At 53.9% G+C, this 12,451-nt stretch overlaps 1 protein-coding gene across 15 annotated transcripts in view; it reads left to right on the top strand.

Moving 5' to 3' along the window:
- Positions 1 to 12,451, top strand: part of IFT122 (intraflagellar transport 122) — a 74,741-nt gene that overhangs the window by 45,683 nt on the left and 16,607 nt on the right. For all 15 annotated transcript variants that reach the window (XR_014232782.1, XR_014232783.1, XR_014232784.1 and 12 more), the window contains 6 exons: positions 71 to 232; positions 4,342 to 4,508; positions 7,143 to 7,314; positions 8,696 to 8,798; positions 10,730 to 10,870; positions 11,783 to 11,877. Coding sequence is in view for 12 of the 15 variants with exons in the window: in XM_082347920.1 (XP_082204046.1) it covers positions 71 to 232; positions 4,342 to 4,508; positions 7,143 to 7,314; positions 8,696 to 8,798; positions 10,730 to 10,870; positions 11,783 to 11,877 (840 nt within the window). In the remaining 3 variants the exon portion in view is untranslated. The remainder of the gene's footprint in view (positions 1 to 70; positions 233 to 4,341; positions 4,509 to 7,142; positions 7,315 to 8,695; positions 8,799 to 10,729; positions 10,871 to 11,782; positions 11,878 to 12,451) is intronic.

Here is a 12,451-nt window from a genome sequence, read left to right as displayed (position 1 = left end):
TCTAACTTTTGTAAAGGCTGCTTCCTGCCATGGCTGCAGAGGCCATTTCCTGTGCTTCTAATTTTTCCAGGAGAGGAAGAAGCGGGGAGAGACCAACAATGACCTGTTTCTGGCAGATGTGTTTTCCTACCAGGGGAAGTTCCACGAGGCCGCCAAACTGTACAAGAGGAGCGGGCACGAGAACCTCGCGCTCGACATGTACACAGACCTCCGCATGTTCGAGTACGCCAAGGTAACCCGGCCACGGCCTGCCCAGCGCCGTGCCGACCCTGCGGCCTCCAGGCTGTCTACCCCAGAGGTGGTGCGGACAGACGGTAGCTGTGGCCTCAGAACGGGTGTGGGCACATTGGTAAACAGAGAAACCATCGGAGGCCACTGGTTAAAGCTGACCTACAGCTGACCTTTCAGGCTGACGTCAAAAGGGGCAGAGTGTAACGGTTCAGAGCTTTGTCAGTGACAGAACTGGATGGGCGGTGAGTCCTAGCCAGCATAGTCGCTTTGTTAAGGGTTCGGGGTTCTGTTTCCCACAAAGTCTCTCAAACCTTTGTCAGAAGCCACTGAGAACCTGTGTCCTCAGGCATGAGCTGGTTCTGCCGTTGTTGTCACATAGGCCAGCATGGTTCCCTGCAGCCAAGGTTTCCTAAGTGCCTGCTCTGCTTGGTGCTGGGCTTCGCTGGGCCTCAGAGGCGCTGTGACAGAGGTCTTGCCCGCCGCTGTGAGCACACTGTGCCCCCATCGCTCGCCTGGGGTTGGGGGAGATATCCTCTTGCATTTGAAGGGCCCCTGTGAAGGTTAGTCCCCAGCAGGTCTGGGCCTTTAAAGGTACGTGAGGGCAGTCTTCCTGGAGCAGCTCCTGATGGCCTGTGTGAGACTGAGTCCCACTGAGGACCCCAGACCACCAGGACACATGCAGGTTTGCCTAGCGCGGGTGAAAAGAGGGTGGGTGCCTGGGACAGCCAGGTTCTTCCTTCCAGGGAGGTGCCTTTGTTAACCTGTCTCCGGGTGACCTCACAGAGGCTTCAGAATGTTCAGTGAGTCATCAGCCACAACCAGTTAGAGGCTGTTAATGGTAATTAGCTAACGAGTTCAAGATGGAAAATCCTCCCCATTTTTTCCCCTGCTTTTCTGTTCCTGGAGATGGCTGTGTGCTCTTTTATCTTCTACCATCTGTGAGACCCTGGGGCTAAAGGTTGTGTCTGGGTCCCTGTGATGCGGCCCGGGAGTTGCTGGTCATCAGTACCTGGCCAAGCACCTGGGCTCCAGTCTGTCTCTTCCTTGGTGCTTCCTTCACCCCAACCCTCAGATCTGGGTGCTTCAGGTAGCCCCCTTTTTGCCCTCTTCAACTTTTGTATCCTCCCCCAAACCCCAACACACACACACACACACACACACACACAGACACAGACACACACACACAGACACACACACAATTTAACAGTGCGTTCACACTGAGAACACTTAAATCAGGGTGTCTCTTTCTGGGGGTGACAACATTTAAACCAAGGATAAAACCTTGAACTAAAGGATCGAATCCCTGAGGGTGGAATTCAGGCTTTAGGAACAGTTAGCCTTGGTTGTTCTTCTGGACCAACAGCGCTTCCCGGATCCTCTGAAAAGTCCTGGTGGGCAGCTGTGGCGTAGGAGACAGCACCTTGCCGTGGTGCCCAGAGAGCGGGCATGAGTCCCGGCCTCCCTGTGGGTGACCTGGGGGAGGCTCTGCACTTTGCTAGCCTCCATTTCCTTCTTGGAGGGTTGCCTAGTCCAGCTGAGCGCAGTTCTGAGTTGCAGAAATGAACCCACGAGGAAGCCCTTTACAAAGGCCGAGCTGTAGAAAGGCTGGGAGAGTGAGTGGAGCCAGGCGTGACCACAGCATGGCCGTCCTTCAGACCGGCCCCCACCAGCCCCACCCCGCCCTGCACTGAAGCCCCTCCTCACACTTCCCGTGGGCTTTGTGCGCCTACACTCTTCCACCCAGAAAGGCAGCCCATTTACGCAGTCCGTCTGGTCTGCCTCTCCGCGAAGGTAAATACACTGGGGGTTGTTTCCGGTTTCAGGTTTTGATCACAATTCCAAGTAGGATCCAAGTAGGTTGGTTCCATTTCATTCCCCCCCGACCCCTGACAGTCTGAATTTGAGAAAATGTGTACGTACGCATTATGTTGGGGGTGGGGGGAGATACAGTGCTTATTAACATGGCATGTTTTTGTTTACTTGAAAATTGCTTCCCAAGATTCAATCTGGTTTTTGGAAAATTTTTAAATTACATTCCCACGTACAAATAAATTGTATGCTTTCCGGGGAAGTGACATGTTTATATGGAGATAAAGGGAATTATAATGCTCTTAACTCTTATGTAGTATGTCCTTATCAAAATCACCAAGCATGAGAACGCTGTTTAGTCTCATTCATCACTCAGCACAGCCTCTTTCTGTCCACTCCAGGACAGAGTCTTTGCCATGGCCCCAGATAATGTGTAAATTAGCTTCATGGGACCAGAGAACCTTTGGAAACCCAGTTTGCTGAGCCTTGAAGAACCATTTAGACTTAAGTTCTATTAGGTCCAAGCTCCGGGAGCTGGACCGTGGGGCTGGAGGGGCTCCTTCAAGCCCGGGGGCTGTGTCCCTGCCTGGTCTCCACACGGGCGACCCGAATTTATGGCTTTGCTCTGAGCCTCTGACCCTTCTCGCTACAGAGTGAGCGAGACACCCGGAGTCCACTGAGCGCTCCCTTTGAAGGACATCCCTGTTCTCTCACGATGCCTGTTTTCCCCAGCTGCTAATAACCTCATTTAGCCAACCAGGTTAAGGAAGACTTTCCGGCTTTGTGTTGGCATAAAGAGTACACGTTTTCGCTGCCAAGAGTAAAGGCCGGGCCTGTGACAGCCCAAACCAGGCGTCTCCAGGTAGTCAGCGGCTGCCTTCCAGCCCCTTCACCCGTGTGGACTGCAGAGGGCCCCAAGCCAGCGAGGCGGGCCTGTCTTTTGTTGGATCCTCAGCATCAGGGTCATGATGCTCCTTCCTCTCCTTAAAAGAATCGCTTGTCTTAGGCCAGTCTAATATGTTATTTTAGGGGCTACCCAATTACCCTGAAAGCAAATGGAGGAAAAGAGAGAATGCTAATTGTTCAAGTGGGTTTTTAGCACACATTGACTGTACTTTTCTGACAAGTGAGTGCTAATCAGGGGAAAGGAGTGCTTTCTTATGCTTTGTGAGCTTGACACAGCGCAGCCTCTGCAGGGTACATTATTCCTGAGACAAACCGCTGCTTAGGAGGAGTGCAGAGCTGGGCTCCAAGCACTCTCCATTTCCCTTTTCGAAAAGCCCCACCTTTCAAATTGTCAGCACCAAAAGCTGCCTCAACTCTGGCAACCCTCAACACATATTTTGGGTAACTGTATCCTGAAAAGAGGTGATTTTCTGAGGCTGTTTCTTGCGAATTCTAAGGCCAACCTGGGGAAGCTGGGCACGGCCCCTCAGAGGCCCGTACTGCGGTGGAAGGAACACAGGCCTGTCCTCCTTCATGGGTTCTCTCCCAGCCCCTTCCGCCTGCCTCAGATCCCCCACGGCCTCCTGCTGTCCCCACCCCTGCAGACCTGACCTCAGGACAGGGTCTGATACTATCCTGTTGAGACGTTATTAACCAAAACCACTCGTGCTCCTTGTCGGCCCCAGGCAAACAGCTGGGGCAAAGCTGAGGGGACAACGCCCTGAGTTCAGGCAGCAGAACGTGAACAGAGTCAGAAAACAGATGCCAGTGATACTTGCAGTGTGGTGATGGCTGAGGGGCCTTTCTAGAACTCTGTAAACCATCTTGCCTCCTTTAAGTTCAGGGGACCACATACTCAGCCTCACTCTGAGGCGTGTGGTATCATCCTTCCTCTCTGAATAAAGATTTTAGGTCTGACTGTTTGAAATTGTGTAAAGTCACTATAAAGGAATAGTTACACATACGTCAAACTCTATATGAGAGAGAAACAAAGTACTCTGATCATAAACCTCCCACAGTGCGGGGTTGTGCGCAGTACTCCAGAGAGTCAGGAAAGTGTTGTTTAGCTGAAGAACAAACGTCCATTAGTGGGAAGGGCAAGAAACATTGAGGGCCATAGTCCTTGACACTGACCTCGTACCCGCAGGAGCACCTGTGGGGCGGCCTGCGAGCCCTCCTCCCCAGCACTTGGGCCTGCCCCCCAGTCCGCCCCGAGGGGACAGGCTCACGCCTGCATCCTGACCGCCTGCTGCAGCCAAGTGGGGCCCTTCCTTGCTGCAGCCTTCGGCAGCCTGACGTAATGCTGGCAGCAGGAAGTTCTAATCCGGAATGTTTTTGTTTGTTGTGCTTCCTCAGGATTTCCTTGGATCTGGAGACCCCAAAGAAACAAAGATGCTAATCACCAAACAGGCCGACTGGGCCCGAAATATCAACGAGCCCAAAGCCGCCGTGGAGATGTACATCTCGGCGGGCGAGCACGGCAAGGCCATAGCGATCAGCGGCGACCACGGCTGGGTTGACACGTAGGTTTTCAGTCCCTGCCCCAAGAGGCATTTGGCAGCATGTCATGTCATGTCAGCTCTTGGTTTTGACTGACAAGGAAAAAACTAGTGTTTCTCTAAGTATCTGATCCAAAGGTGATGGTGACTTGGTTTTTGGGAGACACAGAGACTGAACGAGGCAGTCGCTGCCTTTGGGAAGCTCAGCGAGGCCCTGAGGAAAGGGTGGTGGGGACTGAGGGGGGAGCCATCCGGGCCCTGGGGCTGCCATTCCCTGAGCCCTCCCTACGAGCCGGCCTTCGGTTCTCCCCCACACCCTCCGCGTTGGTGTTTCCATGCCCACCTTCAAATGAGGAAACCGAGGTTCAGGGACCAAGTGATCGTATAAGGCCAGGTAGCTGGGAATTTGTGGAGCAGAGCTACAGACTGATCTCAGTGCCCATAATGGGTATGATGGTAGGCGCTGAAAAGAACAAGAAAAGTCCTAAGCATGTCAGGGAAGGAGACGTGAATTCTCACGGGAGGAGCCCTGGATGTCTCCTCCTGAGAGGTAGTCTTTGCACGACTGGCATTTGACGAATTTCAGGAGGTAGAGATGGTAGGAAGGGAAGATCGTGCAGGTGGAAGAACAGCACAAGCAGACAAGCTGGCGTCGGTCAGACGAAGGGTCCAGGAGAGGGTGGAGGGCACTGGCTGCGGCAGGGGCATTGGGGCTGGCCTCACCGGGAGGGCCTCAGGGGCCAGCCAAACTGAGGCGTTCAGGTTCGTCAGTAGGTGATGAGGACCCCTGGTCGGGGCTGTGCTCTCGGAAGCCCACTCAGGCAGCAGGTGGGGGATGGAGGGAAAACTAGAGGAGGACCAGGTAAGTGGCCAGTGCAGTGGACCGGGGGCAGTGCGGCGGCTGAGAGAACGAGAGAGATGTGGAGGAGCTGAACTGACAGGACCCAAGGCAGGGTGCGTCGGGGCAGGGCCGGCAGAGCTGATTCTGAGCTCTGGGCCTGGTGGTCAGTGATTTCACTCTAGGCACAGAACAGAAGCACGGGGGCTTGGGGTGGAGCTGCCAGACAGAGAATGGATTTGGTCTTAGGACTCTTAGAGCATCAGACCTTCAGGCAGAGGGCTTTCTCCTCCCACTGTCAGGGAGAGTGGGCTTTGTGCTCATACATGTACACATAGGCTGCTACAGCTGGCACAGGAGAAGAGGTGAGGGAGTGGCTCCTGAGTTTGGCTCAGTCTGAGTTCTGAAGGCTGTTGGCTGTTCTAGAAACAGGTAGCAGTGGCCCGGGACCAGGGAGGGGGAGGGGCTGGTTGATGACTAAGTCATGTGGTTGGTGTGGTCCCTCACAAAGGGACCTGGGTGGGTGACCTACTACCCCGTCTTTCTCTTGTCCAAGGATAACATTTCTTGAAGATGGAGGTGCAGACTTTGCCCCCCAGTTATTCTGTTCATGAAAGGTGTGGTACAGGAGAGAGCCAGGCAGCTTTAGGTCCCCCTCTCAATCCTCTGGTTTTGCCTGTCACTTTCATTTGCAGCTTATATGAATCAGGTTACCCTGGGGATACTTAACTAGTGCAGAAAGGAGACATTAAGCATGTTCTGTCCTTCTTCCAGGCCTGGCTGTAAAAGGTGCTTCTCCTCCAGGGACATTAGGGTTAATGGGCGGGGCGGGGGCGGAGGTGCTAAGGGGTTGCCTGTGCCACCTTTCCCTAAACACGTGTCCTTTCTTTGCTGAGAAGTGTTATTTTTAGATGCCATTATTATTCTAAGTACAGATTGACAGGCCTCCCTGAGCTCGCCTGTCTCTGAGACAGGGCTCTGCTAACAGCTGCTTCTCACAAAGAGCGAGCTGGGTAGAACCTCTTTCCCTTGGGAGAGCTGGTTTTACTCAAAACCCCGGCCTGACCAGAGGGAACAAGCACTTTCCACGCAGCCTCATGTGCCCACGAGCAGTGGCAGGGCTGGCTACCACTGGGGAAAAGTGGTGAACCAGTGGTCCCCATGGCCCCTCAGCCTGGTCAGCACTTTGGCCAGGAGGAGAGGCACAGTCAAGATTCCCTGCAGGCCTTCCTTCCAGAGCTCAGAGCAGAGCCGCACATGCCTCTTCCTTGAGAGGTCCTGTCCCAGAAGACATCTCCCATCTCTGCTTCTACTTTCCTGTGAGAATTCCTCAAATTGTGCAGGAAAGGGCACTCGGCCACTTCCTGGCTACAGAGTCTTGGGCAGGTTGCTTCACCTTTCACCCTAGCCTCTAGTCTCCTCATCTGTAAAATGGGAATAGCAGTACCACCCCCCTTAGGGCGGTGAAGATTCAGTGAGATCACACATGCGAAAGCTCATGGCGCTGAGCTTGATGCCCGTAGGTGATCAGTAAACATTGATTTCTCTCCCCAGAGCTTGCTGGATAGGTTCGTAACTCCTGTGAAAGGCACAAGAGGTGGGGGAGATGGTGTCCTTTACCAAGCAGCGTTTCTGGATTAAGTATTCACTCAATTAATAACCTCCCATCAAGCACCAGGGGCCATGGCACCATACTGAGGCCTGGGGACGTCAGCACAAATCAACACCGAGCCTGCCCTGGGAAGACCCAGACGCTCGCTTCCTTCCACCAGGCTCCCTTCCCGGGAGCCCATCTCCTCCCTGCGCTCTCGCCGCTCCAGGCTCATCGACATTGCCCGTAAGCTGGACAAGGCCGAGCGGGAGCCCCTGCTGATGTGCGCCCACTACTTCAAGAAGCTGGATAACCCCGGCTATGCTGCCGAGACCTACCTGAAGATTGGTGACCTGAAGTCCTTGGTTCAGCTGCACGTGGAGACCCAGCGCTGGGATGAGGTGAGCGTAGGGAGCCCTCCCTGAGCCCCAGGACACGGGGATTTTGGGGGTTTGGGTGGAGAGCAGCTGCCCTCCCTGTGGGCGTGAACATTGGCCTGGCAGTCACGAGACTCACCTGTGAATTCTCTGAGCCAGAGTATCCTGGAGGGCCTCTCCGTACTCGCTTTCTGTTTGTTCGCTCGTTCATTCATTCATTCCGAAAATCCTTACGGCCTGCTGGCTGTGTGCCAGCCCAGTGATGGACACCAAGGATGCGGGAGTTAACGTGACAGCCCGCACTGCCTGCTGTTGGTCCGAGCTGCCTCTGACCAGCACCACGGGCTGAAGCATTGCAGACAGGGAGGCACACCTGTGTGACATTTAAAACCTGCTGGCTGGCATTTTGGCAGAAGATGCCACCCATACTTCCTCCTCCTCTTCCTTGCCCCCTCCTCCCGACTCCTCTGTCGTGAGGGTCGGTAAGAGAATTAGCCAGGCCAGCGGGAAAGATGGCTGCGGTGGGGCTGGTGGAGCAGCTGGTGTGCTTGACTCCCGCCCTCCAGCACACTGGCTCCCTGTGCCCTGGATTAAAATGCGTCCTCGAGGGGATGCGAGCTGTGCGCACGGTCCTCGCCCTCCCCACCCGCCCACTATGGTCCGGTCTGCAGAGCCACTGCATGGCCTTTGCTGGTAAGAGCTGTCTGACTCTTGTCTCCCCACTAAGTGGCTCCATTTGGTGAGGTGACAAGGTCACTGATGAGAAAAGGTGGAGCCAGGGACAGAGGCAATAATGGCTTCTCAAGATACATTTATCAGATTTCTCAAGCAGCATAAATTAGAGCATCTTGGCTGTGCATGAGGCCGACTTTCTCCCTGTTGCCGACTTTCTCCCTGTTGCCGCATATTGTTGTCCCCCGTGACTCATTTCCGGTTCTCCTGGTCTGACAGGTGGTTCTGGGGCTTAGATGAAGCAGTCACCGGGTCCCATGCAGCACCACGACCATGGTCATCTTTGACAGCTAATAAGCAGCAATGATGATAATGTCAATTCTGTTTCCTTAGGTGTCGCCTGCAATTAAAAGAAATCTGTTTGCAGCGCTACAGGAGCCCACGCAAAGCCTCAAAATAAAATGTTTCCGATTCTGTGCTGCTTCTGTGGTCCAGAAACAGACTGTGTTGTTACTGAATCCAGTTGCTTGCATATTGCTGTTAATTGCCTTTTGTTTTCAAAGAGCTGATTTGTTTTTGCGTTTCTGGGGGTGGTGAAGGGGGGAGGCACTCTCCTCCTCCAAGTTGTCAGGCTGGCAAAATATGACATCCCTGATGGATTCAGCCAAGCACCGTGTTTTCATGGGGGCTGCGGGGGCTGCTTTATTAAGAAGCCATTTGCTCCTTCCTCTAGGCCTTCGCCTTGGGTGAGAAGCATCCCGAGTTTAAGGATGACATCTACGTGCCCTACGCTCAGTGGCTAGCAGAGAGCGATCGTTTTGAGGAAGCCCAGAAAGGTAGGCCACATAGACTGGCTCCTTGCAGAAGGGGCAGGAGAAAGCACTGCCGAGACACACACGTCAGGAAGGCTGCCCAGCCTTCCTGCCGTGGGCCCCAAGGTAGACAGCTTCCTCCGGCGGGTGTGATGTGCTTGGTGCTGAAAGGCCATGGAGCCGTGGGAAGAACACGGGCTCTGCGTGGGATGCACCCGGGCCCACCACTCACATGCCTCGGGACCTTCAACAGGTCTTGTCTCCTCTCTGAGCAAAGCACCGTGAGCTCCAGTGTATCTTCCTGTTTATTCCTCACAGCAGCCCTGTGATGTAGGTACCGTTTTGTAGGTGAGAAAGCTGAGGTTGGAAGAGGTAAAGGGATTTGTCTGAAGTCCCACAGCAAGGAGGTGGCAGAGAGGGAATTTGAGGCAGGGTGGGGGAGGACGGAATGAGAGTGGCCGCAGAATGGCCAGCATGGTCCCTCCCACCTGCCACTTTCCTCACCCGGAAGAGAAACTTGGGTTCTGTTTCTGGCTCAGGGAAATGGGGTGTCCTCTGCTCCTCAGCATACCCAGTGGTAAAACAGCTGGGCACAGGAGCGAGAGGAAGTCTAGAGCTTAAAGGGGTAATAATAATTTTTAAACGTGATGGCCTTCTGTGTGTCAGGCACTGACTGGGCACTTAACCACATAACCTTGCAGAGACGCAGAGGCTAACTGTGCCCTGCAAAGTCCCAAAGCCACAGAGTGGCAGAGCCAGAATTGGACCAGGATCTGTCAGACTGGGGAGCCTGATTCTCCCAACTGGGGTTTACTGCCTCTCTAGGAAGTATTCTAATTGAAGTTGGATGTGTCGTGTTCTATAGCATCCCATTTGCACTTCTCTGTGGGAACAGTTGCCACCTCCGGACACATTTCGGAGTGGCTCCCTGTGGAAGCTCCTCAGCTGAAAGGCCCCGTGGAAGGAGCACGTTCTCCATTGCTTCAGCATTTCCAGAGCACCCAGTTGCTGAAGTATGTGCATGTTTGGGCAAAACACATCAACCTATCCATCTGTCTGGTCTGTCCTTCCAAGAATCCATCGCCATAGTAACTTGGTGCTCAGACAAGAGATTGGAGATGAGAATGGAACAAAGGCCAGACCTCTTCCTTCCCTAAAGCAGAGGATTTGGATCATCTGAGCACCCACGTGTGGGCAAGTGTCACAGCTAGGAGTGCTTCCCCAGCCGCCCCCAACATCCCGAGGGTCTGACCACACAGTAGGGACTCAAGAAATTTCTGTTAAGTGGATGTGAGGACGATTGAGAAATTTTTGCTTGTTTTCACAAATGTTTGGTTGCTAGAACCAAGCCAGATTTTCCAAGGTTGTCATCAAAAAGCACTCAGTTAGAGACCAACCAGGCGCTTGAGTCGGGCTCGGTTCTGTGACCTTGGGTGTGCCACTTTACCTCCACCTTGCGAGCCCATTCAAAAACGTCTTCCTAGGTCTGTTGTCACGATCCAACAGATTCACAGATTCCGTTGTGAGGGAATCATCAACAAAAGCACTCTGTAAAACCACCGAGCCCATTAGAGTGCCAGGTCCTGTTAGTGTCACCTGGGGAGTCACTAGGCTTTGTCCTGGAACAGGGCAGGGGGCAGAACCTCACTGACGGTGAGCAGTGCTTCTGTCCTCGGGCTTTGCCCTGCAGTTTGGCCCCTCAGCTTTCTCTGTCTGCCATGCCTTTCCAAAGTGGGTTGCCTTTTCCCAGCCAAAAAGGAGTATATCTCTCTGTACTTTTTTTCAGGATGTAGCCTTGGTTATTTATAGCCTCCGGCCTGAGAGGCGCTTCCCAGCAGCACGGTGCTGCAGATGCTCCAACGAGGGTCCTACTTCTGCAGCAGCCCCAGCCCCTTGCAAGCCCTGCAGAATTCCACCCAACTCCCCGCATGGTGTGTGCTTTTGTGCCCCTGCAGCGTTCCACAAGGCCGGGCGGCAGGGGGAAGCAGTCAGGGTGCTGGAGCAGCTCACACACAATGCCGTGGTCGAGAGCAGATTTAATGACGCTGCCTATTATTACTGGATGCTGTCCATGCAGTGCCTCGATATAGCTCAAGGTAAGTAAACATCAGCAGGGCCGCTTGTTTTCCCGGCCCCACTCTGGCACCAAGATAAACATCGGAAGAGCTGGGAGGTTTTAATTAAAGCCCTGGGCTTTGCCCTGTGTTGCTAATTCAGAACATATCTTTTCCCTGCTACCTGGGAACCCATAACTGGACCTGGCTGAGCAGTGGTTTCAAAACGTTGAGTTAAATGAAAAGGTGAAAAAGAGATCACTTTACAATAATACACTCCAGATTCTCGCTCATCCCAGGCAGGAAGATAGTTTCGATATTGCTTTCTTTCACAAGACTTCCCGTGATGCATTGAGGGAGTTCTGGAAGCGGACGGGGCAGGGAGATGCTCTCCACTGGGCCGAGGCCAGCCTGCAGGAGTGGGAAAGACACTGGCATTGGAGCAGCTAGGCGACTCGTAACAAGTCCTTCCTCAGCACTGCAGCCCCATCTGTAGCGTGGGGGTCATCCCGCCCCGCTTCCTTCATAAGGGCTGCTGTGAGCCTCCCAGAACCATGGTTATAGTTTGAAAACTGTCAAGCTCTAGCGTAAGGTGGCATTTTTTGTTTTGGCCGGTGGTTTGTGATTTGATACCGAAAGACACAGAGGGAAGAGCCATGAGGTGAGCATGAATGAACTTGATGTCTGTCCACCCTCCCTGCCAGGTGGCTCTGGCTTTTCTGGATGCCAGTGATCGCCCTCTCGCACAGCTGGCCCTCCCCCAGGGAATGACCCTGAGAGCAGTCCTGCCGTGTGCTCTGCCCTGCCGAGATATTAGCTGCCTCGGGATAGCGCAGCTCCTGCGCAGAGCGCCTTTCCCATCTCCCTGGCTCAGGTCTGGTGTCGGGGGAGAACCTGCACAGTCTGACACGCCCTTTCCCTCCTGCCCTGCTCCCCTCCCGCTGCGCCCTGCAGACCCTGCCCAGAAGGACGTGATGCTCGGCAAGTTCCACCACTTCCAGCACTTGGCTGAGCTGTACCACGGCTACCACGCCATTCAGCGGTACACGGTAAGGTGGCCGGGAGATGAGTCCTAGCAGGGGCACTGCCAGCTGAGCTGGGAGCCCTGGGCACGTCTTAACAGAGCAGCAGACCTCTGGATGGAGAGTAAACCCAAGGCATGATGACCTGCTGAGAAATCCTGGTCTCCTCCTGGGAGACAGTTTGGAACTTTGATTTTCCTTCATTGGTTACTTGTTTGAGGTGCAGCATGTGGGCTTCAGAATTAGCAAGCCAGAGCTGGAGTGGGCCTTTCTGGTTGCTTGCTTCAGGTTTGGATGACTCAGGCAGACTCTGGATTAGCCACTCAAAGTGCTGTCTCTCTAAGTGGTCAGTGGGGGACGTTGCCTGGGGCCCTCTCTTCTAGATGGGTGAAGGTCTCGCTCTAACCAAAGGCCTGAGGTCTCTTCCCTGGCCCTGCCACTGATTTGCTATGTGACCTTGAGCAATTTACTTCCCCTCTCTGACCCTCAGTTTCCTTCTCTATAAAGAAGAGTGTTGGCTTGATCTCCAGAGACCCAAATAGTTCTTTTTAGTTACTCCTGGATCCTTCTGATTAAGCCATTTTAAATCTGCCTCCTGACA

The sequence above is a fragment of the Balaenoptera borealis genome (assembly GCF_965194805.1).
Source record: "Balaenoptera borealis genome assembly, chromosome: 12".
NCBI lineage: Eukaryota > Metazoa > Chordata > Mammalia > Artiodactyla > Balaenopteridae > Balaenoptera > Balaenoptera borealis.
The sequence above is the reverse complement of the archived record's forward strand: the minus strand, read 5'-3'. Positions and strand labels throughout refer to the sequence as shown.